This window comes from Phalacrocorax aristotelis, chromosome 22, assembly GCF_949628215.1.
Source record: "Phalacrocorax aristotelis chromosome 22, bGulAri2.1, whole genome shotgun sequence".
Lineage (NCBI taxonomy): Eukaryota > Metazoa > Chordata > Aves > Suliformes > Phalacrocoracidae > Phalacrocorax > Phalacrocorax aristotelis.
This window is the reverse complement of record NC_134297.1, coordinates 90015-109657: the sequence shown is the minus strand read 5'-3', so window position 1 is coordinate 109657 and position 19643 is coordinate 90015. Positions and strand designations below refer to the sequence as shown.

General features: G+C 57.2%; 2 protein-coding genes across 7 annotated transcripts in view; one reads left to right on the top strand and one right to left on the bottom strand.

The window, feature by feature from the left end:
- BCL9L (BCL9 like) overlaps positions 1–6494 on the top strand; it is an 80226-nt gene extending 73732 nt beyond the window's left edge. For all 6 annotated transcript variants that reach the window (XM_075116168.1, XM_075116169.1, XM_075116170.1 and 3 more), the window contains 2 exons: positions 241–501; positions 1792–6494. In XM_075116168.1, the coding sequence (XP_074972269.1) occupies positions 241–501; positions 1792–2951 (1421 nt within the window). In that variant the 3' untranslated portion in view covers positions 2952–6494. The remainder of the gene's footprint in view (positions 1–240; positions 502–1791) is intronic.
- Positions 6495–8971: 2477 nt separating this feature from the next.
- On the bottom strand, positions 8972–18173 carry CXCR5 (C-X-C motif chemokine receptor 5; the record flags this gene model as incomplete). The annotated part of the gene is given in 4 exon segments (XM_075116407.1): positions 8972–12386; positions 17983–18072; positions 18074–18103; positions 18105–18173. Coding segments are annotated over 4 exon segments (1266 nt in total), but the record flags the coding sequence as incomplete, so codon positions are not given.
- Between the last annotated feature and the right edge of the window lie 1470 nt (positions 18174–19643).

Here is a 19643-nt window from a genome sequence, read left to right as displayed (position 1 = left end):
GCAAAAGATGTGTCTGTGCCGGGCAGTCGGGGGCAGTTTGAAAGGGAAGTCCATCGCTCTTCTGGAGCAGGGTCTCCGCACGAGCCACCTGACAGTCCAGAGGGTGCCAGGCTGCGCCAGCTCTGTGTCTTGCAGCCGCCTCTGGTCACTGCCGTCGGAAGGAGGGGACGGGGCTGCCGTCTGACGGGGGCAAGCCACGGTGCACGGGCGGTACTAAGCTGGTCTCTCTCTTGCTTGCAGGTTCTCTCCCCTCTGGGCCTCGGAGCAGCAATTCCGCGCCAGCCAGTAACACCTCTAGCACCATGAATCCCAACATGCCTTTTACTTCCTCTCCAGATCCATCCCCCTCCCAGAACCCCCTCTCGCTGATGATGTCCCAGATGTCCAAGTATGCCATGCCCAGCTCCACACCGCTTTACCACAATGCCATCAAAACCATCGCCACCTCTGATGATGAACTGCTGCCGGACAGGCCTATGCTCCCGCCTGGAAGCATGTCAGGTACGTACTCCGGGGGCTTGCCAGGGGTCAGGGCGTCTTGTGGCTGCCGGCAGGCCTGAGGCACCAGGTGGAGGAGGCATTCGAAACCGTGTTTTTCTGTCGACTGCCATGACAGCTTGCTTAAATTTGCCCTTGTTCGGAGCGGTCTGCTCACTTCTCCGTCCTGTGCCCGGGCTGTCCATCAGCTGCTAGCTTGGGTGTGCTGGCTGGAAGGACGTGAGCCAGTCTGGCATTTGAGGCACCCTTCTTGCGTGAGCTCTGGAAGTTTTCAGAACTATCTCTACCCTGTGCGGACGTGTTGGCCCTGTGTTTTCATGGCTTCTGGGGTTGTCTCAGGCCCAGGACTTGCAAGCAGAGGTCTGCTGCTCGGATCCCTTGCGTTCTCGTGCAGCGGGATGGGGACACTGAACAGGGTTTGGCAGTCTGCTGCTTTGAGTGGAGCCCAGGTGCCTGCACCGGCAAGGCCGTGTTGTAGCATAGTGCTGATTTCTGTGGGCGACAGCAGACATGCTCTGCTAGCTGGTGGCACTGATCAGGACAGCTAGGCAAATGAGTGTTATCGTCACTTGGTGACCAGCCCGGAGGGGAATTCCAGCATGCTGTACCACTCGATTTAGGGGTTTAAAGGTGTCTGATAAATATTTTTGGCAGTTTTCAAAATGAAAAACCAACTTTTTGACTCTCTCTCTGCTGAGTAGTCGCTTAGGTTGACCGCAGGCATGCAAATGCATTGGCTCCCTCCTAACCCGAACCCCTCCGCAGGCACTGATCGCTCTGCTGTACTGATGAGCATGGTCCTCCCTCCCGGACGGCACCTGTGTGGGGCTGCCGACTCTTCTGCCTTATTTTTTCTCCTCGCCGCTGAGGCCATGTGGTCACAGGAGCTTGCCGGGTGGCTAACCCTGCAGGCAGGCAGCGGTGAAGAGTCGCTCCTCGGTGCCTTCCAGGCAGCTGAGAGCCCTGCCGAGACCATGGTCTAGGGATGTCCCAACACGCAGAGCCGGCCGGGACTCTAAAATCGGAGGGCAGTAAGGAACTACAATCTAGCGAGGGACCGGATGAAGCTGGAATAGCGCTCTCTTGCTTGCGGGCTTGGGGAGCCCGAGTCGGGGGCACTTTTTCCTGACGTCGGTTCTTTGCAAGCCCACCTTGCGGCTGCTTACTGAGCATCACGCTCCGTGCTCAGGGCTTTCGGAGCTGGAGCGCTCGGCAGGCTTCCAGGGTGTGGATTTTGCAGCCCTGAGAGGGCTGTGGGCAGAGTTAACTCTTCTCTCTGTTCGCCCTCCTTAGGTGTGACGGGGAGTCAGCCGAATCAACTGCACTTGAACTCCGTGGGGCCTGGATCCTCTCAGAGTCCCATGGGAATGAACCTGCCTGGTCAGCAGCCCCTCTCCCACGAACCGCCCCCCACGTCCATGATGTCCTCCCCGAACCCTCTGGGCTCCAACATTCCTATGCACCCGAGTGCACCGGGGGCGGGCGTGCCCCCCCAGAACCCCATGATGCTGCCCCCGGGGCCCCAGGACTCGTTGAACCAGCAGTGCGGCCCCGTGCCCAACAGTTCGCAGATGATTCCTTCCAACCAGCTCGTGTTCCCCCGCATGCAGCAGCCCCACAACGCCATGCCGTCTCCTGCCGGAGGCATGCCCATGGCCCCCGGCGGGGGAGGCGGCCCTGGGATGCAGCAGCATTACCCGCCGGGGATGCCCTTGCCGCCTGAGGACCTTCCCTCCCAGCAGCCCAGCCAGATGCCCCCTCAGCAGCACATGATGGGCAAGAACATCCCTCCTCGGATCGGTGAGCCCTACCCGCCCGTGCTTCCTGGGGTGGCGTCGGTGCTGAACGACCCCGAGCTCAGCGAGGTCATCCGCCCCACGCCCACGGGTATCCCCGAGTTTGACCTGTCCAGGATCATCCCGTCAGAGAAGCCAAGCAGCACCTTGCAGTATTTCCCCAAGAGCGACAGCCAAGCGCCCAAATCGCAGCCTTCCAACCTCCACCTCATGAACCTGCAGAACATGATGGCTGAGCAGCCCCCGGTGCGGCCAGGCATGAACGCCCCCAGCCTCCCCGGGCAGCAGGGCGTGCAGAGGGGACTCGGCATGCCCATGTGCCATCCCGGACAAGTGCCCATGCTGGGCAGGACAGGCATACCGCCCCAGCAAGGCATGATGGGCAACAGCATGCACCAGGGCATGATGTCTCCGCAGCAGAGCCTGATGGCCCAGCAGAATTTCATGCTGATGCAGGCCAAGCAGAGGAGCATGTCTGTCTCGGGGGAGATGTACGCTCAGACGGGACACATGATGTCACCTCAGGGCTCTCTCATGGGGCCCCCGCCTCAGCAGAACCTCATGGTCACACACCAGATGAGGCAGAGGAGTGTCTCCCTGGACAGCCAGATGAGTTACATCCCCGGGCCGGGGAACATGGCGAACCTGCCCTTCTAACCCCGGCTGCCGCTCAGGGGTGGGGAGGGGACGGGGCTGCCTGTACAAACCTTTTTCAGCCTTTTCTTCGGGGGAGGGTTGGGGGCCGACGCCGGTGGAGGACACCACGTGGGATGCTTTTCGTATCGGATTCGCCTCTACACAGAAAACCAGATGTGCAGTAAACTTGATGTGAATTGGGTTTCTTTTTCCTTTCTTTTTTGGGGAAGGGGAGGGTGGAGGGGCTGGGAGAGTGGGGCTGTTACTTGGGATGCTGCGTGGTGACCAAGGGCATCCAGACCCTGTGGCAGTCTGTAAAGTTTTCATTTATGGTTTTCCTCCGTCAAGTGTTTTTCTTTCCCTTTTTTTATCTCTCTCTTTTTTCCTTTTTTTTTTCCTCTTTCTTGTTTTCTTTTTTTTTTTTTTTTTCCTTTTAAGCAACCAAAATGTGCAAGAGGGTTTTTGGAACTAGCTGTAAATAGGTCGCTGGGAAAGGCAAAATTTGTGCTGGTTTTTAATTGTTCTGTATTTCTGTGTTTTAATAGAAGCCTCAAAACATGTTTTAAAAAAAAAAAAAAAAAACCCGAAACAAGGAACATGCTAAAGGCAACAGTGTACAAGGATTGAAAACTCTCCCTGGGAGAGGCAGGAGGATCCCCCAGGGTGCACAGGGCATTGAGAGATCCCATTGTAGAGTGACTCTGTGTCAAACCTGTGTTGTTCACGCGTCTGAACGGTTTGCATGTGCGGGGTGTGTAGTTTCACGCAGATCTTAGGCCCCTGTGGAGGCTGTGCCGAGTACACCAACACAACCGACGACTGAGGACCGTCGGGGAGGTCAGAGCTGTGGCCCCCGGTGAAACATTGCCGGAGCAGTGCTCATCCGCCAGGGAGGAGGCCGCGTCACCGCTCCGTGGCGGAGCTGCCGTGGCTGGGACGGGGAGGACGCCGGCCCCTCGGCTGGAGTAGCAGCGAGGATCTGGGCTTGGCAGACAATAATATGCTGGACCCAAAGGTCTCGACCGGCCGTGTCACCTCTAGTCCCTTCTTCTCCGTTCGCACTGTCCCCCCGCCTTGGGCAGGGCGGTGAGGTGCCTAGGGATAGGCAGGCTCCGAGATGAGCGAGGCGATGTGTTCCCGTGCTTCTGGGAGAGGCTAGCTGGGAACCCTGCTCTTCTGCAGCCTTCCTACACCAGTTCTTTACCCATCCATCGCCCTCCGCGACTGCACCACGCCCCCTCTACCTCTGCCGTTGAATGCTCTCCCAGGTCTTCCTCGTGCTTGTCGGTCCTCCTCCTCTGGAGTTTCATAGGCAGCCTTAGCTCCGTCTCGCCCTGAGCTCCCGGCAGCAGCCCTGCCCTACTGCACAATAGAGGTCCAGCCGTTGAAGACGACCTGTCCCTGTGTGTGACGCTCCATCTCGGCGTACGAGTTGTCTTGCGCGGCGTCAGCAGCACGGCCATCCCGTGCTTCAGACAGAAGAGGCCGAGGTTGCGTCGCAGCACCCCGTTCCTAGGCTGGCGGGAGCGTGCCAGTCGAACAACTCCGGCTTTTCTGGATGCGCTCCACCCTCCCCATCCTCCACTCCGTAAGGTCTTCCTGCACGTGGCACCGGTGGTCTTTCCCGCGTTTGCTCACAGAGGGGGCTGTGGGGTGACACGCGTGTGCTTCTGCACGCACCGCGGTATCTCCGGACCCCCGTGGGGACCGCGTTCCAGCGTGGTGTACCCTATGGGTATCCGACGGTGAACTCGGGGCACGCGATTGCCAGGGGAACACCGGTTGGAGGATTTTCTCTGCAGAGCCAGACTTGGCGTACTACCTCTCTTGTAACAGAGCTCGCCTTTCCCTACTCGCTACCGCAGGGAGGAGGGGGCTTTCGGAAAGGGAGATTGTCCAGCAGCGAGCGAACGGCAACGCTTTTTATCGCGTTGCAAGCTGTTCGGAAAGGCCGGCGGGTGCTGAAACGTCAGCCCAGCGGCTGTCCTGATCCGATCTGTGAGAAGATGGAGCCACAAAGTCCGGTTAGGAATACCTTGAAGCCTTGGGGCGTTCTGTAGCGAGCGGTACTGGGTGGGAAGCATGGGTCTGGATTCGAGGAAGGATTTTGCTCTGGACTCCTGCTTTGTGTGGTTTTGTTGGGTACGATGTGAGTGAGCAGCATTTTCAGAGATGGCAGAGAAGCGCTCGTCCCTGCCTTGGCAGTCGGAGCAGAGGAATAATCGTCAGCCCAGGCTAACGAAGCGTGCTTTGGACCTGACATGTTAGCTGGTTGGATTCTCCATCCTTTCAGAGTGTGCGGTTCACGTGGGAGGATGTGGCTCAAACAGATGTAGCTCTTTCTAAGCTTGACTTGCCTGAAAGGCTGTGGCTTCTCTTGGCTGCACTTCAGGTGTTGGCTGCTGGTGGTTTCTCATAAGCATCCAACTACCAACGCCAGCCCCAAACCTTGCCCATCACCCACCAGCTAGTCCCGGTCAATTTGAAGCCATAATATTTTCTATACAGAAGGTTTTTTTGTTTGTCTGTAGACAGCTGTTGTTGTAGCCCGGTCGAGATCTCCACGTGTCCGTACCTTCCCTGTTGTCCCTTGCGCCCAGCCCGACTGAGGAGTTGCCGGGGGCTTGCGGTCCTCGCTCTGTCAGCAGCGCACGGTCCCTGTGTCAGCTGGTGGCCGTGGGCTGCGGCACCCTGCGGTGCGGCGCTAGGGAGGTCGCCGCCGCCCGCCCGCAGGGGCAGGGCAGCGTGATGCTATCTCTGCCTGGCGGCAGGAGGAAGACCTGTCCTTCGATGACAACTGAGTAAGCAGCAAAGCCTTTTGCCTCAGCAGCCCTGGATACAAAAGGGAAATCCCAATGCTAGGTCCGAGCTGGGGACTTTGGAGGAGCAGTCGGCGCTCTTCCGCAGAATCCCACCGCCCTGGAGCCAGCCCTACCCTTACCGCTGCGATGGCTGAACAACGGGGAGAAGGGCTGCCTAACGCCCCTCTGCCCCCGGCACCGCTCCCGAGGGCGTCTGTGAACAGCAATATGGCAGGAGCTTCTCTGGAAGCTCAAGAACAGCCAGTCCTTGTTAGACCTGGGCAGGGTTTGCCATCCGCCGGTTGCCCACTGCCGTGAGCTGTGTCTAGTCTCGTGTCTTGTAGTTTATTGCTCGGCTTCTCAGCTTGAGTTCTGTGTACTGACTCCACCTAATCACAGTCAAAGGCTTGCCCATGTTTTAGCCGTGACTTCGCCATGTTTTTCCAGTTCCACAGAAGCGAACGCCGGGAAACCACATCTTTCAGTACGTCAGATAATCACACACCCGGAATTAGCTTTCACGTTGAGGTAATGGTGACTGACCTGTTCTCTGTCATCCCATGGAGAAACTTCCCCAGTCATTTTGTACCATTATATAAATATATATATAAATATAAATATATAAATACAATATGTGAAGACATCTTATTGGTTTTTATTTGAAACAATTTTTAGGCTTGTTTTTGGGTATCTGTGCTGCCTGTAATGTATTGACCTGTTTTATAGGTGCCTTTTTATTAAAAAGACGAATTTCAAAACCTGACCCTGTGCCTGTCTTCAGTGGGCTGCGGGATTTTCTGCTGCCGGGCCGTGGGCAGATGTGCTCAGCCCAGCCCCCGGGAGCTCAGCCAGCATCACCTGCAGCAGGTTGGGGCTGATCAGAGGGGCTCAGCCGGCCCCACTATAAATAACTCTGGTCAGGTGGGGGCTCTGCTTGAGAGGGGAGGAGCTCTTCCGGCTTGCAGGAGTCGCCTGTGCCTCGGGCACGCTGAGACTTGGCTGTAGCTGGAGTTTTCTTCCTGTAAAGCTGGGCAGCCCCTCACGTAGTGGGGTCAGCCATTCGGGGCTTGCTGCGGTGGGGTAGACGGCTTGGCCCTCCTCAGCCGCTTGCGTGCCAGCTCCCTGTGTCGAATGAGGCCCAACCACGCAGTTCGGACTGGTTTGGTACGGTATTGCGGATTTTGCTGCCTAACTCCAGGCTTGCTGGTTGTTCTATCCCACCCTCTGCCCTGCCAGTCCATCCTCTAGCTACCGTGGCTTAAAAGGGACCATCTTTTTCTAGCTGCTGCAAACAAGTGAGAGTAACGAGGCAAACAGCCTTGTTTTCCCCTGCTGCTGGTCCCGTGGCTGTTCCTGAGCACGTCTGGTGCCTGGCGTGAGGGCTGCAGGCCCCCGGGCAGGGGGAGTGAGGGAGAGGGGCTGGCCGCCTGAGCTGTGAGGCTCCCAGCGCCGCAGGTCCCATTGACTGTGATTTCGAGGCGGTTGCTGCACACCTCTACCTGAAGAGACGCTCCTGCCCGTGGTGAGACGGCTGAGAGCTCCCTGTGGGAGCTGGGATGGCTGCGCTTGGTGCAGCCTGTGAGCGCCCCTGCCATGAGGCTGTGCCCTGCCTGCAGCGGCAACGATCCGGCGCTGCTGCCTATGGGCAGTGGAAGCTGGGCTGGGACCAGGGAACGGCCTTCGCGGGATGCGGGACAGGGCAGTCCTCCCAGGTAGGTGAAGGGGTGTGCACAGGGCTGGGGGGGGTGGGCGGGAGCCAGGCAGGGCCACCCTGAGCACCTCAAGTGTCCGGCAGAACAGAGCGGTGGCCCAGAGCAGGGGCTCGCTGCCCACGCTGTCCGTTGGTGCCTGGAGCCCCTCGCTGTTGTGGGCATCTCGTGGCCTGGGAAAGCGCGCGTGTGCTGTAGCTGCTGTGTGCTCGTGGGGGGCCAGAGCAAATGCAGAGCGTGCTGTGACCGTGGCGGGGCGAGGGGCCGGCTCTGGGGGCTGAGAGAGAGAAAAGGGCTGTGCTGCCATTGGCGTACGGAGCTGGGGCAGTGCACGTGGCGCGCTGCCCGGGACACAAGCTCGTGGGCCTTGGTGGCTGTGGTGTCGCATGTCCAGAGCCACCTGTGCTCAAAGATAAGGACAACACAGCGGGCAGCGGTACAGACACTGAAGTGCTCGAGCACCTGTTCGGTTCTGGAAGAGTGGGGTGAAGAAGTAGGTCGGCTTCTTGATACGCAGAATGAAACCGCGTGAGTCACAGTGGGGCAGAGGGTGCTAGAGCTGCTAGGAAGGGTGCGAGGGCGTGGGGAGAACCCCTCCTCTGCAGCACTCCCAGGCACGCGTTCGCTCATGCGTTCCTTGGCTGGTGCTGGTCGGTGCACGCTCCGCTGCCTGCCGCTGCCCCGTGACGGCTGTGCGTGTGCAGCAGGATGCTCTGTTGAAACACCCCAGCTCTGTCCCCTGGGAGACTCAGTCACCCTGTAGGACGTGCAGAGCAGCATGCTATTGTGGGGGTCTTTGCGTCCCCTTCTTTGGGGTTGCCTTCAGCGCGGACCAGGGCTTTCGCTGAGCTGTCTGCTCCAGCCTTGTTTGCAGAGCATAGCCTGGGGCCAGGGTCACGCGAGCCTGCGCTGTGGACAGCGGTGACGTGGCCTTGCCCGCGCACCAGCTCCCTGCAGCAGCTGCCTCGGAGCTCCCCTTGGCCCTCAGTCCCCCTTGCCGGCAGCCCGAGGCGGGAGCGGAGCCCGTCTGCCTCCCTCTGCAGGGGTGGGCTGGGGCCGAGCAGAGCTCCGCGGGGGAGCCTGAAGGTCCGCCTGAGGCTGCAGCGTCCGGGGGTGGCTCTGGTGGCGTGAGCGCTTGGCGGGGGAGCCCACTCTGGGCCAAGGCATATGACGGCCACGCGAACCTTGGGGAGATGGGGAGGATTTCACTGAGTGGAAAGCCCAGCTTCCTCTGCGGTGAGGGAGAGTTCCTCTTGCTTTCTTCTCCTCTCCATTCAGCAGGCTGGCTGTGTCAGCTGCAGGAGGAGCGGTGTCCCCTCTTTGGGGAAGGGGCTGCCAGCTCCAAGCTGAGCCTTCCCCAGGCTGGCTGAGCCAGACGGGGGTACGAGGGCAGCTTCCCACTCAGGTTAGCAGCTGCTGTAAAACTGGGTAAGGAGCTGCTGCAGTCGGTAGAAGAGGTTCTGTGAAGGCAGGAGCTAATGCAGGTCTGGACTCTGAACGCAGCAAAGCCTTCTGCTGCACTGGTGAAAGGAAATCTGAGCAAGGTACTCTGATGAGCGCTGCGAACAGCAGCGCTTGTCAGAAAGGTGCCATCAACCCTCTTAGTGCTCTCTGATGTGTTTCCCTTGCAAGAGTGGCACGACCGCAGACAACTGCTTGCAAGCACTATACATCAGAAGATGGTATTTTATTTCACTGTTTGTTTATTACAGCTTGCGTCAAAACTTTTAAAAAGTTTACCAACATGCCAGTACTAGAATCTATAGTAACGATAGACGCGTGATCTGTCCGCCCCTGTTTTGTGTGCAGATTTTCTTTTTACCTTGCAAACACTGTACGAATGTTACACCCTGACTGTTCATTTCTTCAGTAACGCTTTTGCGTGGGAACGCAGTTCCCATCAGAACTGGGGCTGGGGAGGTGTTCACAATGCACCTGCAACAGCTTTGCTCACCAGTACAACCGTGGAGGTAGCGAGGGCAGGCTTCAGAGAGCCGCTCTTCCTCCGCTGTGCGTACGTGCTTGGACAACCACAGTCGCCATTACCTGCAGGTTTCAGCTTTGAAGACGCAGCGCTGCAGGAAATGGTGGACTGCTTTTTGTATAAAAAGCCTTACGCTTGGGGAGTTTTCTCCTCGAGTCACAGTTTGAGATTGAGCTATTGAGATCTCTGCCTGAGCTGGACTGGTGTAACGTGACCCCTTCCATAATGACTGGTCTTTTTAGCAGGGCCCTTGGGTACAGTGAAGTTCAGCCGCAACCGAGCTCTTTGTTAGCGGGTCGCACTTCAGAAGTGAGTTTAGCACAAAATTCTTGCTGCAGCAGCAGAACTGACGCTGTTCCAACTTTGCTTAAAAAGCGAGGCGAATGGTAGAGCGGATTTTGAAGTGTGCTCGTGATTAGGGCCGTGCTCGTGTGACAGCTGGTACGTATGGCCCTCGCAGAGTTAGGGCCACAGCACTGCTTAGCTAGCAAGAGAAATGTCACAGAGCAGCGCTGCGTGCGGGCCGCTGCGATGTTATCCTGCGACAAGACCTCCTAGGAAGCAGCAGGCTGCGTGTCTGTTGGGGCTGCCCACGCGTCATCTTGCGGCGCAATTATTAGTGACGGCGAAAGCTGACGCTCTTATTTTGGACCAAATTGTTGTCGAGCAGCCCGATCTAAGCAGCTGCTGGATACTCATGGTTCAGGGCAAGATCAGCGCCCAGGTTGGTTCTGTGTAAACCTGGATGCACTAAACCTCTGAAAGCCCCGTAGATGCAGGTGGAGCAAAAATACCAGAAAGTACGGTGCAAAGCAAAATGCTACGTTCCCTCTCAGCCCGCTAAAAACGAACAGAAATTATGCAAACGAGCTCTTTTCCTTACCCTGGGGCAGTGGGTCTCCTTGCTCTCAGAACGCACCAAGTGCCTTACAACTAGCTGCAAAAACCCCAAAAGTTACACCTTCAGCCTCACAAAGCCATACAGTTCGTCTCCCCCGTGCTCAGGCACAAGATAGAAGCCATCTCTCCAGACAGCTTTCTTCCTTAAAGGAAAGCTTTTGCGTAGTCAGGCGGTCAGTTCGGCAGTCACTCACTGGAGCTCTTAACAGCAATAAAACAGGTCAAGTGAGCGGGAAAGCATGCAGTCGATGTCAGGAAAGGAATCCATGACAGTCAGATCTTTGAGTCCGTGGCAGGACCTCCTGGCATGAGCCAAGTTGGGAAAATCAATGTGCCGTGGCTGGCTGGCGGGGGAGGGGGGAATGTCAGGCAGCAGGAGGAGCAATATTGCAGCCAGAGACTGTCCAGCACCACGTGCCCATGCTATTGCAGCGACCTCTGCATCCCCCGCTGGTCCTACCTGCGCCTCGTTCTGTCTGCCATGGCCATTGCGTCCTGCTGCTTCCTTCAGGCCTGCCTCCACCAGCCTGAGCCAGTGAAACAGAGACCTGCTTAGCTTTTGCCCCCAGTCCTTGCTCACTGACACAACTCCACGTTTACTTGGCTGCGCTTCTTTCCCTGCCCCCCGGCACCTCGATCTCGTGCCTGGCTCCGTGCACAGGATGCCTGCGCTCCGGTTTTCGAGGGAGACGTGGAACCGTTGGGTGCAACCCGCTCGGGTTCATCCGGCCCTGCCAGAGTGACCGTTGGCCAGCCAGTGTCCGCCATCAACCGCCGGACAGATTTCTGCAGGTGTGAGAACCAGAAAGAGCCAGGGAAGAGATCTGGTGGGATTTGGGTGTTTGGTGGCTATTGGGCCTCGATTTCCTGAGGAGTGAAGAAAGTGGTGGGGATGCTTGTGAAACTTGGGACTGAGGCCACAGCACACGTGCCACTGGGAAGGCAAGCCCCAGGACGGTTGTGCCCTGCAGGCTGCCTTTCCCGGCTAGAAAGTAGAGATAGAGGTGGTGTTGTCAGACTCGATCCCGCTGCCCTTCCTCGTCACCTCCAGGATCTCCTGCAGGGTCTCCTGGCTTATGCAGCCGAGCTCCTGCAGGATCCGGAAGAAGTCGTTACGGAACTTGACTCCGATGAAGGCGTAGAGGATGGGATTGAGACAGCAGTGTGTGAAGCCGATGGCCTCTGTCACCATGATGGCTGTGTCCAGCTGGTCTTCCAGGAGGCAGTTCTTGGTGAAGGCTTCCAGCTTGGTAAGCGTGTTCAGGAAGATGACGATGTGGTACGGGCTCCAGCAGAGCAGGAAGACGCCTGTGACCAGGATGGCCACGCGGACAGCCTTTTGCCTCTGCAGGCGCTGGGACTGACACAGAGCCCGGACGATGGCTGTGTAGCAGTAACACATGACCAGGAGGGGCACAAAGAAGGCCACGGTGTGGTAGAGGAAGCGGGTCGCCAGCCAGGCGTTGTTGCCGTCGATCCCAACCTCTGGAAAATAGCAGATGCTGCGGTTGCTGTCGTCTGTCCAGACTTCCATGAAGATGAGATCGGGTAAGGTCAGCAGCAGTGAGCAGAGCCAGACGGCCATGCAGGTGAGGTGGATGGAGCGAGTTCTGCGTTTGCGGTAGGTGTGGATTGCGTAGACGATGGCCAGGTAGCGGTCCACCGCGATGCACCCCAGCAGCATGCTACTGCAGTAGAAATTGACCTTGTGGACAGCACTGAGGATCTTGCAGAGGAACTTCCCGAATACCCACCCGGCCAAGCTCTCCACCACGCTGAAGGGGAAGGTGAACAACAGCACCAGGTTGGCCAGGGTGAGGTGGAAGAGGAAGTTCTCCGTGGTAGTGCGAGACCGCTTGAACCTCTCTAAAATGACCAGGACCAGGGCATTGCCCACAGTCCCCAGCACAAACATCAGCAGATAGATGAGGGGCATGAAGACCTTTCTGAAGGCGTTGCTCTGGTTGCCAACCACAGAGGAGGCTGGGTTGAAGCAAAAGTAGCCCTCCAAAGAAGGGGTGCTGTTCTCTGCTTCATAGTAACCGCTCAGCTCCACCTGGCTCTGGGGAAGAGAGAGAGTCTGGTTACCGGAGGGGCGTTTCTGAACACGAGAACCCAGCCCCTCAGGCGCACCTGGCAGACCTGGAGCAGAGCACCCCCACGCCCTGCAGCCTGCCTGCGTCAGGAGGAGGTGCTGCCTGGCTGCAGCCTGCCGACCTGGGAGGCCCCGCTGGTGCCGGGTCCCAGGAGGTGCAGCAGCACACGGAGAGGGTTGTTCTGATCTCTGATAGCGAGGGCTGCTCAGTCTGTAACCGTTCGCTAGCGTATTTGGGGATGTTCTGGTGTCCAGAGGGATGACCGGTTTCATATTCTGGTTTTTGCTGAGTTACCTGCTGGTTTTGTTTGGTTTTTTTTTCTTTCTCACGCAGCACGGAACCCTCTTCTGCTAGCTTTCCCAATCTTTCCACCCGTTTCTGACACCGGCTGTCCCTGTCCTGCCTGCTGTCAGGTACGAAGGTGGTGGGATTCACCGCAGAGCACACCTCTACCTCGAGCTATGTGCACTGACTCTGTCCCCTTCTGCCTCTCCTCCTCGGGGCTGCCTGGGGCAGAGCGAGGGGAGGTGGGGACAGCAGCAGCCGTGCTGGGGATTGCTTTCCATGCACTCGGGGGAAGGAGCGGGGCCACTGTTCAAACACGACTGGAGGAACGGCTCTGAGGTGCCATGGTGCCATAACTATGGGGCTGGATGCGGAGAGAGAAAAATCTGTTCCGTTAGTAACCCTTGCAGTTCTGAACTAACTGCAGCCAGAGCAGGAAAGGGAATCTGAAAACACCACTCGGCCCCTGGGCTGGTACCTGGTAAGGAAAGTGCAAAAGAGCCACCGCAGATGTGATTCGCACTTGGCATGCTGTAGCCCCTCGCCAGGTGAGCAGCCCGTATCCGGGCTGAGACCGCGCGCAAGCCCCGAGTGCCGGAAAGCGGCAGTCGTGCTTGGGACCAGGTCCCCGGGCAGCGGGCGCGCTCTGGCTGGCCTCGGGCACCTCGCAGGAGCTGGACGGTCCCAAAAGCAAAGGGCTCGGATGCAGATGGGCAGAAAAAGAGAGCGGCACAGGAGGCTTGCGGCAAGCTGAGAAATTAGTGACAACTGGGAAGAGCATGGCAGCAGTTACCCTGAGCTCCCCCACCCACACCCTCTCGGGAGACCGGTGCCGAGACTTCAGTGCCAACCACAGCGGAAGTCTCCGCTCACTGCTTTCATACCTTTCACTGCCAGCTGTAGCTGTTTGCACCTGCTGCTCCTTCCCTTGTCAGCCAAAGTTCCCATCTAAAAATACTAGCCCTCCTTTAAGCAGTTTTAGAGCTGATTTGGGGGGTTTTTGCTCTCTCCCCCCTCCCCCGCTGCTAAGCCAAATGACCGTGACCAGCCTCGAGCCCTGCGTTGTGCGTAGCTAGAGATGAGTGATTTATGTTTCTTCTCTCTCGGGCAGCCTTCCCCGGGTGACGCGCTGGGTGCCTCCGCACGTGACCGGGGTAAAGAGGTGACATCGCAGCAGCAGCGGCGCTTGTCCTGAATGGCTGCGCCGTTGAAACCATCTGCGTGGCTCCAAGGGGAGCCTGGGTGTGAGGATGGGGAAGAAGTCTACGGAGCATTACCAAATGCGCGGAGCAGGCAGCTGGCTCAGGCACTCCCCGAGCCGTGGACAGTAGGAAGGTGAGCGAGCCCTTGGGGCAGTGTGGAATACAAGCCCAGCTCTTGCCCTCTTCCCTGGGCCTCTACCTTCGGCTACTGCCAGAAAGGGCGTCGCGCCAGATAGACTTTGGTCTGCCCCAAGTTACCCGCTGGCTCTACACCCAGAGGTGCCGCCGCTGTGCTGTGATGCCACAGTGCTTCCTCCCTAACGGGCGACAGCTGGTCCCCTTGGGGACCGAGGGTCCTCCTCCCTGCCCAAAACCTCAAACACACATGGCTCTCTTCCCCTAACATAATGGTGGGGCTGCAAGCCTTTGGTGAGACACGTTCATCTTCCCAGGGAGCAATTATTTTTCCAGTTCAGGGTATGATTCTGGAGGCTGGAGTTTGCTGCTAAAGACAGAAGCCTTTAGAAATCCCTCCCAGTTTGTCTCCTCCCTGGCTTGAAAATATTTCCCGCCTAGTCCGTACCTGGACCCCGTGTCAGGAGTTACGCGTGGAAAACTGTGATGTGTTGGCCGGGGCCAGATCCTTGGATCTCCCCCAGAAACTCCCCAAACCAAAGCAAAAACCTTTGCAATTTGGTACAGCAACCAAACCGGGCTGCACAGGACATGCAGGCGAGTGTGCTGAAAACCCCGAAGAGAACACGTGTTGGAATGGGTAACTTCACTGGGGAGAGGTTGGAAGGTTCCAGCTTTAGAGGAAAAAAGGAAATGATGGGAAATGGCCAGGTTTGCTGGCCGGAGTGTTGGAGCACTGCCTGGAGCCACGCCAGTGCCACCGACGACAGCAGATGGGCAGCCTGCAGAGTGTTTGGCTGCTGAGGTTTCCAGCATCACCTCGCATTCGGAGCCGGAGCCGGAGGTGTGGAGGCTGAGTGCCGCTATCAGACACCATCTGATTGCTGATAAGATGGCAGGTAGGGTTTTTACTGTAAGCCACTCGCCCCGGGCAGGGGAAGCGTGTGCTGAGCTGTGTCTGAGGCATCCTCTCATGTGCATCTCTGAGCAGAGCAATGAGTGTGGGTGGGATGGGACAGAGATGAGTTGGAGACAAATAAAAGAGGACGAAAGGTCAGAGTCCGGGCTGAAACAGGAAAGGCAGGGACCAGAGCTCGGGGAGATGCACTGAATGTGACAAGCTGAGGCTTTTGGGGACTCTGCTGCAATTCCCATCTCTATGACTGGAGGCGGGTGGCTGCCTGATCTGGGACAGGAGAAGTCTACAGTGCACGTGCAGGGGGACCTTTGTGCGGGTCTCCTGCGATACCACTGCAGGCAGATTTGGGGGAGGGGGGGGGAGTGTGATGAAGTAGCGCCTTTTTTCTGAAACTGAGCAGTCAAGTGCACGCCTCGGGAGCCCCTTCCTCTGTGCTTTTCTTTCAGGGATCCCTTTTCCCCTCTAAACCACATCGCAGAGTTATTCCGGTCTCTGCGTGTCAGCTGCTTTTCTCAGTTCCCCACAACTGCCAGCGATCAAAACATTTGGCTGCAGAGAGTGTGCGCACTACTAGGGATTATCCAGGCGAGTCATTCCCTTCTAGCCCATGCCCATGCCCGGGCCGGGAGAGGCACCTTTCATTCCCAAAGCCTTAAAACTGAAATTGCCCACATCAGTGCAAGAGACTGACGGAGCTTCTGCTCATCCCCTCTCCTGGTGCTGAACTAGGGAAACCCATGAATAAGAGCAAAGCCTGTGGAAAAGCTCCGTCACTGTAGCGCGGGTGCCCCCATGGCTCTCCAGTTACCTCGGTCCCATTACAATGAAAACCGTCCCGCAGCACCTCAGGGGACCTGGCAGAGGTCTCAGCCGTCTTCCTGCAACTCTGTTTTTGTTTCTCTAGTCTGCCGCTGAGGAAGGTTAAGCGGGCAAAGCTTTCTTGCTACGGAGAAACAGGGTTATCATTTTGGGCACGTGACTTTTGCACAAGGTTACGGAGACAAGTGGTCCCATACAGTATCAAAGTTTAGGTGAAGCCCTCGCTGCACCCGTTGGGCGATACCAAGATAAATATCCTTTCGGTGCAAATGTTCTCGTTGTGTTTCCTTCCACACTTGCTCAATCGGCCACGCGGTCCTCTCTGGTGAGCGCACAGGGCAAGGTTTGTGCCGCCGCTTTGACAGGACACCGCTGAGGCCTTTTTTGCAAATCTCTGTGGGTAGGTCGCCGCTACAAGCGCCGAGCAGAAATAAGGCAACGTGCGGCACCACCAAAGCAAATGTGGTGTGGCTCACGTGAGATGCGTGGCCTGTTCCAGCGAGGGAGCCAAACCTGCGGAGTTCCCAGGAGGCAGAGGTGGGAAACGCGCGTCACAAACTCCCAACCATGGGAAGTCTGCGAAAAGGTGTAAAACTGTTCTTGCTGTGGCTCCTGGATGTTCGTGCTCAGGTCCAAAGTTAGCTGGGATCCCACCCTCCCCCATGGGATCTCCTTCATGACTTAAAATAATTCACGACAGAGGTAAAAAGGATAAGCTAAGGTACTGGAACATATTGTATACGGTGCTGCCTAATCCGCCTCCGTTAAAAATGATGCCGTTTTGCCACAAGCAGCCTCTTGCTTATAGTGCACGACATGCTGCAGGCAGGCGGCCGGCACGCTTCAACTTTGCTGGTTTTCTGGTGGTGGGACAGATTTCTGATGGCGAGTTCAGCTGGAGGAACAAGCCAGCATGGGGATGAAAAAGGTTTAAGAGTGGTTTTAACCTCTCAGCGTGCCTTAGCGCTGCCACTGAGCTTCAACAGGGGCTCGGGAGAGAAGCGCCTTCTGCAAAAAAGTTCTAAAGGAAGCGACCACCATTCGCAAAGGATTTTTATACTGGATGGATCAGAAAAAAAAAGGAGGGTAGGGCTTGCCCCCCACATCTCCCCTCTCTTCCCTGGTGTACATGACAAAGGAGGGAGGGAAGAATCGGTGAAAATTAAAGCCAGTGTTACTCTCTTTGGAGGAAGTAAACGAAAACTCAGGTCCGCTGCAGAGAGCTACTCTATCAATAAATACATTCTGAGCTGCAACTTTTGAAAACCAGGCTAATGATAGCGCTGCAGCGGACTTCCCCGTGGATAGCACAACATACTCTAAAAGGTGCAGCTGCTGTCTTTCGCTTGCAAACGCAGGGGAGAGAACTATGGGGCAGAACACACAGTGTCATCGCTCCCTATTAGAAGAAGTACTTGCAGTTTATCTTCCCCTCTTTAAAATTCCCCTCTTGTAAATCTACTGCCTATTCCCCTTTCAGCAGAGTCTACGGCAGCCTCTTTGGGGAGAAGGCGAGCGGGGTAGGAGCGTGTGTAGCCGTAGCAAGGGTTTTCACACACTGAGACGGCAGTGGGTTCGCTTGGGTATTCCTGTTATGTGAAGACACTTGACAAGATTTCCAGGGCTTTGCATGCTGTGTGCACAGTCATTTATGCCACGAAGGCTGGTGCAAAAGGCACCCGACTCGGGACGAGTGTTTCACGCCCACACTGTCAATGCTTGCGCAGAGAGCAGGGCAGCAGGGAGCAGAGACCCAGGCAGGCCGGCAGCATGGGACGGCGCTGCACCAGCCCGGCTCTGCCAGCGAGCTGCCGGCCCTTCGGCACCGACCGTGGTCTCGGTCCCCACGCAAGGACGGCACTTGGGCTCGGCGCTCACCGGAGCGCTGGTGCGCGAGGTCCCAGGAGTTAGGCACCTGTCCCCAAGGGAATGCGTGGCAACCCTGGATCACAACGGCCGTGGCCCCGTTTCGCTGGCCCTCTGCAAGCGCAGCGCTGTCGCGCGCAGCCCCTCATCAGGCAAGTCTGGACTGAAGGGATGCGAGGGCTGATGGTGCCATCGTAAGAAATCGCTCAAGCTCTCCCTCTGCCACCAGGAGGGTGAGAAGATGGACAGCTAGAAAGCAGAGGTCTCTCAGTTCACCCCAGCTCTCCCTGCTCTCCCTGTTATCCCCTCAAACAAGCAAAGCCAGGCCCGACTCACCAAGTCATAGGTCTCTGATGAGTAGCTGACAGGCCCCATGGTTTCAGGGGCAAGATCCGTCTTTCCTCCAGCAGTTTCAGCAAAAGTTCTTCTTTTGGGGTGGAGTTAGTAATTTAAGCGAGTAGGGAGGGACTCAGCATGTAACAATAAAGTATTTGCAAGGCAAATGAGCTCCAGGCGTACAGGCGTAGAGTGACCTGAGTTAGAGATTAGCATCTAGCTTTATCATCTTTTTTTTTTCTTTTTTTTTTTTTTTTTTTTTAGTGCTGTAAGTTGATTTTTCAAGTACAGTCTGAAGAATCTGCGTTCCTTTGGTCTGTACCAGAGAAGATCCAGAATGTCTATAGGTCTTCCCTGGAAACCTCCAGGGCTCTTGCCCATGGCTGGCCTCGTCCCAGGCGGTCCGAAACGGTTTGGAAAGCTCTGCACTAAGGGACCTCCTTACTAGAAATCTCCCCTGATCCAGGCAGCTCTCTGGAGCTGTGCAAGACTTTGAAGACACCTGAGATGAAACGCGTGTGTCCAGTCTGCACGACCGTTGCCCTCTGCCTCGGGGGTCGTCCTCGCTGTTTTAACAGCAGTGACATGTGGACGTCTTCTGCTCCTTCTCCTGCTGCTTCGCCCCTCACCTTGGCTCGGCGGGGGGCGTGCAGTGGCTTGCACGGGAAGTCACAGCCTCAGTGGCCTCTCTGCACGCCTAGGGAAGGGCACTAGCTAGCAGAGGCTGGTCTGCTGTCCAACACACAGTGATTAGACACCTTCCTGCAGTGCTCGTCTTGGCCGTAATAAAGATGGGAAATCAAGTTTTTCTCTGCTCAGGGAAATCGGCATTTTGTCCCAGTAATGTCGCAGCAGCAGATTCATGGTGTGAAAACCCCAGGCTGGGTCAGCAAGACGGGGGCCACCACGGCTGGCATGTTGGCACCAAACTTTCCCTCTGTGAGGAGCTGAGGCAGTTTGACAAGCGCCGTGCCCATCTTCCTCTGGTCTGGGCACAGCAGCACCAAAGCCTCCGTACCAGCAAGGAGTCTGATGAGACCTGGGCTGGTGAAGAAGGAGACGGCATTATTCTGGTGATCCCGACTGACAGGGAACCCGCTGCCCCTAGGATGTGGCCGCCCTCCCCTGCCCTGAGGACGGCTGTGCGCACCTGCGCATGCCCACCCGATGCACCAGCCTCTGGGCACCCCTTCTCCCAAAAGTGAGAGGACAGAGAGCAGCGAAGCCGGAGGGAGGGCATGGGGAGCTCGTGCTGTGCCTCGCGTCCCCCGGCTCATGGCGGGAGTACGGACCGAGCGAGCCCTGTCCGGTACGGCTCGGCTGTCCCGAGGCCCTGCGCTGCTGGGGCCGTGGCACGAGGCAAGAAGTGAGGTATTGCTGTGCCCAGGAGACAAAGAAGTTAGGAAGGATGTTTTTCACTCAGCTAGAACTGGAGGGTGGAGCACTCGGCATCAGGGACTTCCTTTAAGGGCTAGCAACGAGGGTGCTGCTCTCCACGGCAGGGCGTCTTTGGGACTGGCTCTGTCTGAGCCAGCTTGTGACCTTCAACAAATGCCACCTCCCCCCCCCCCAGCCCCAACTACCCCATGAGCAAAGCAGAAGTACCGTGCAAAGCAAGGTACCGCGAGTTCCTCGGTGGCGGTGATGCTGCAGAACCTCTC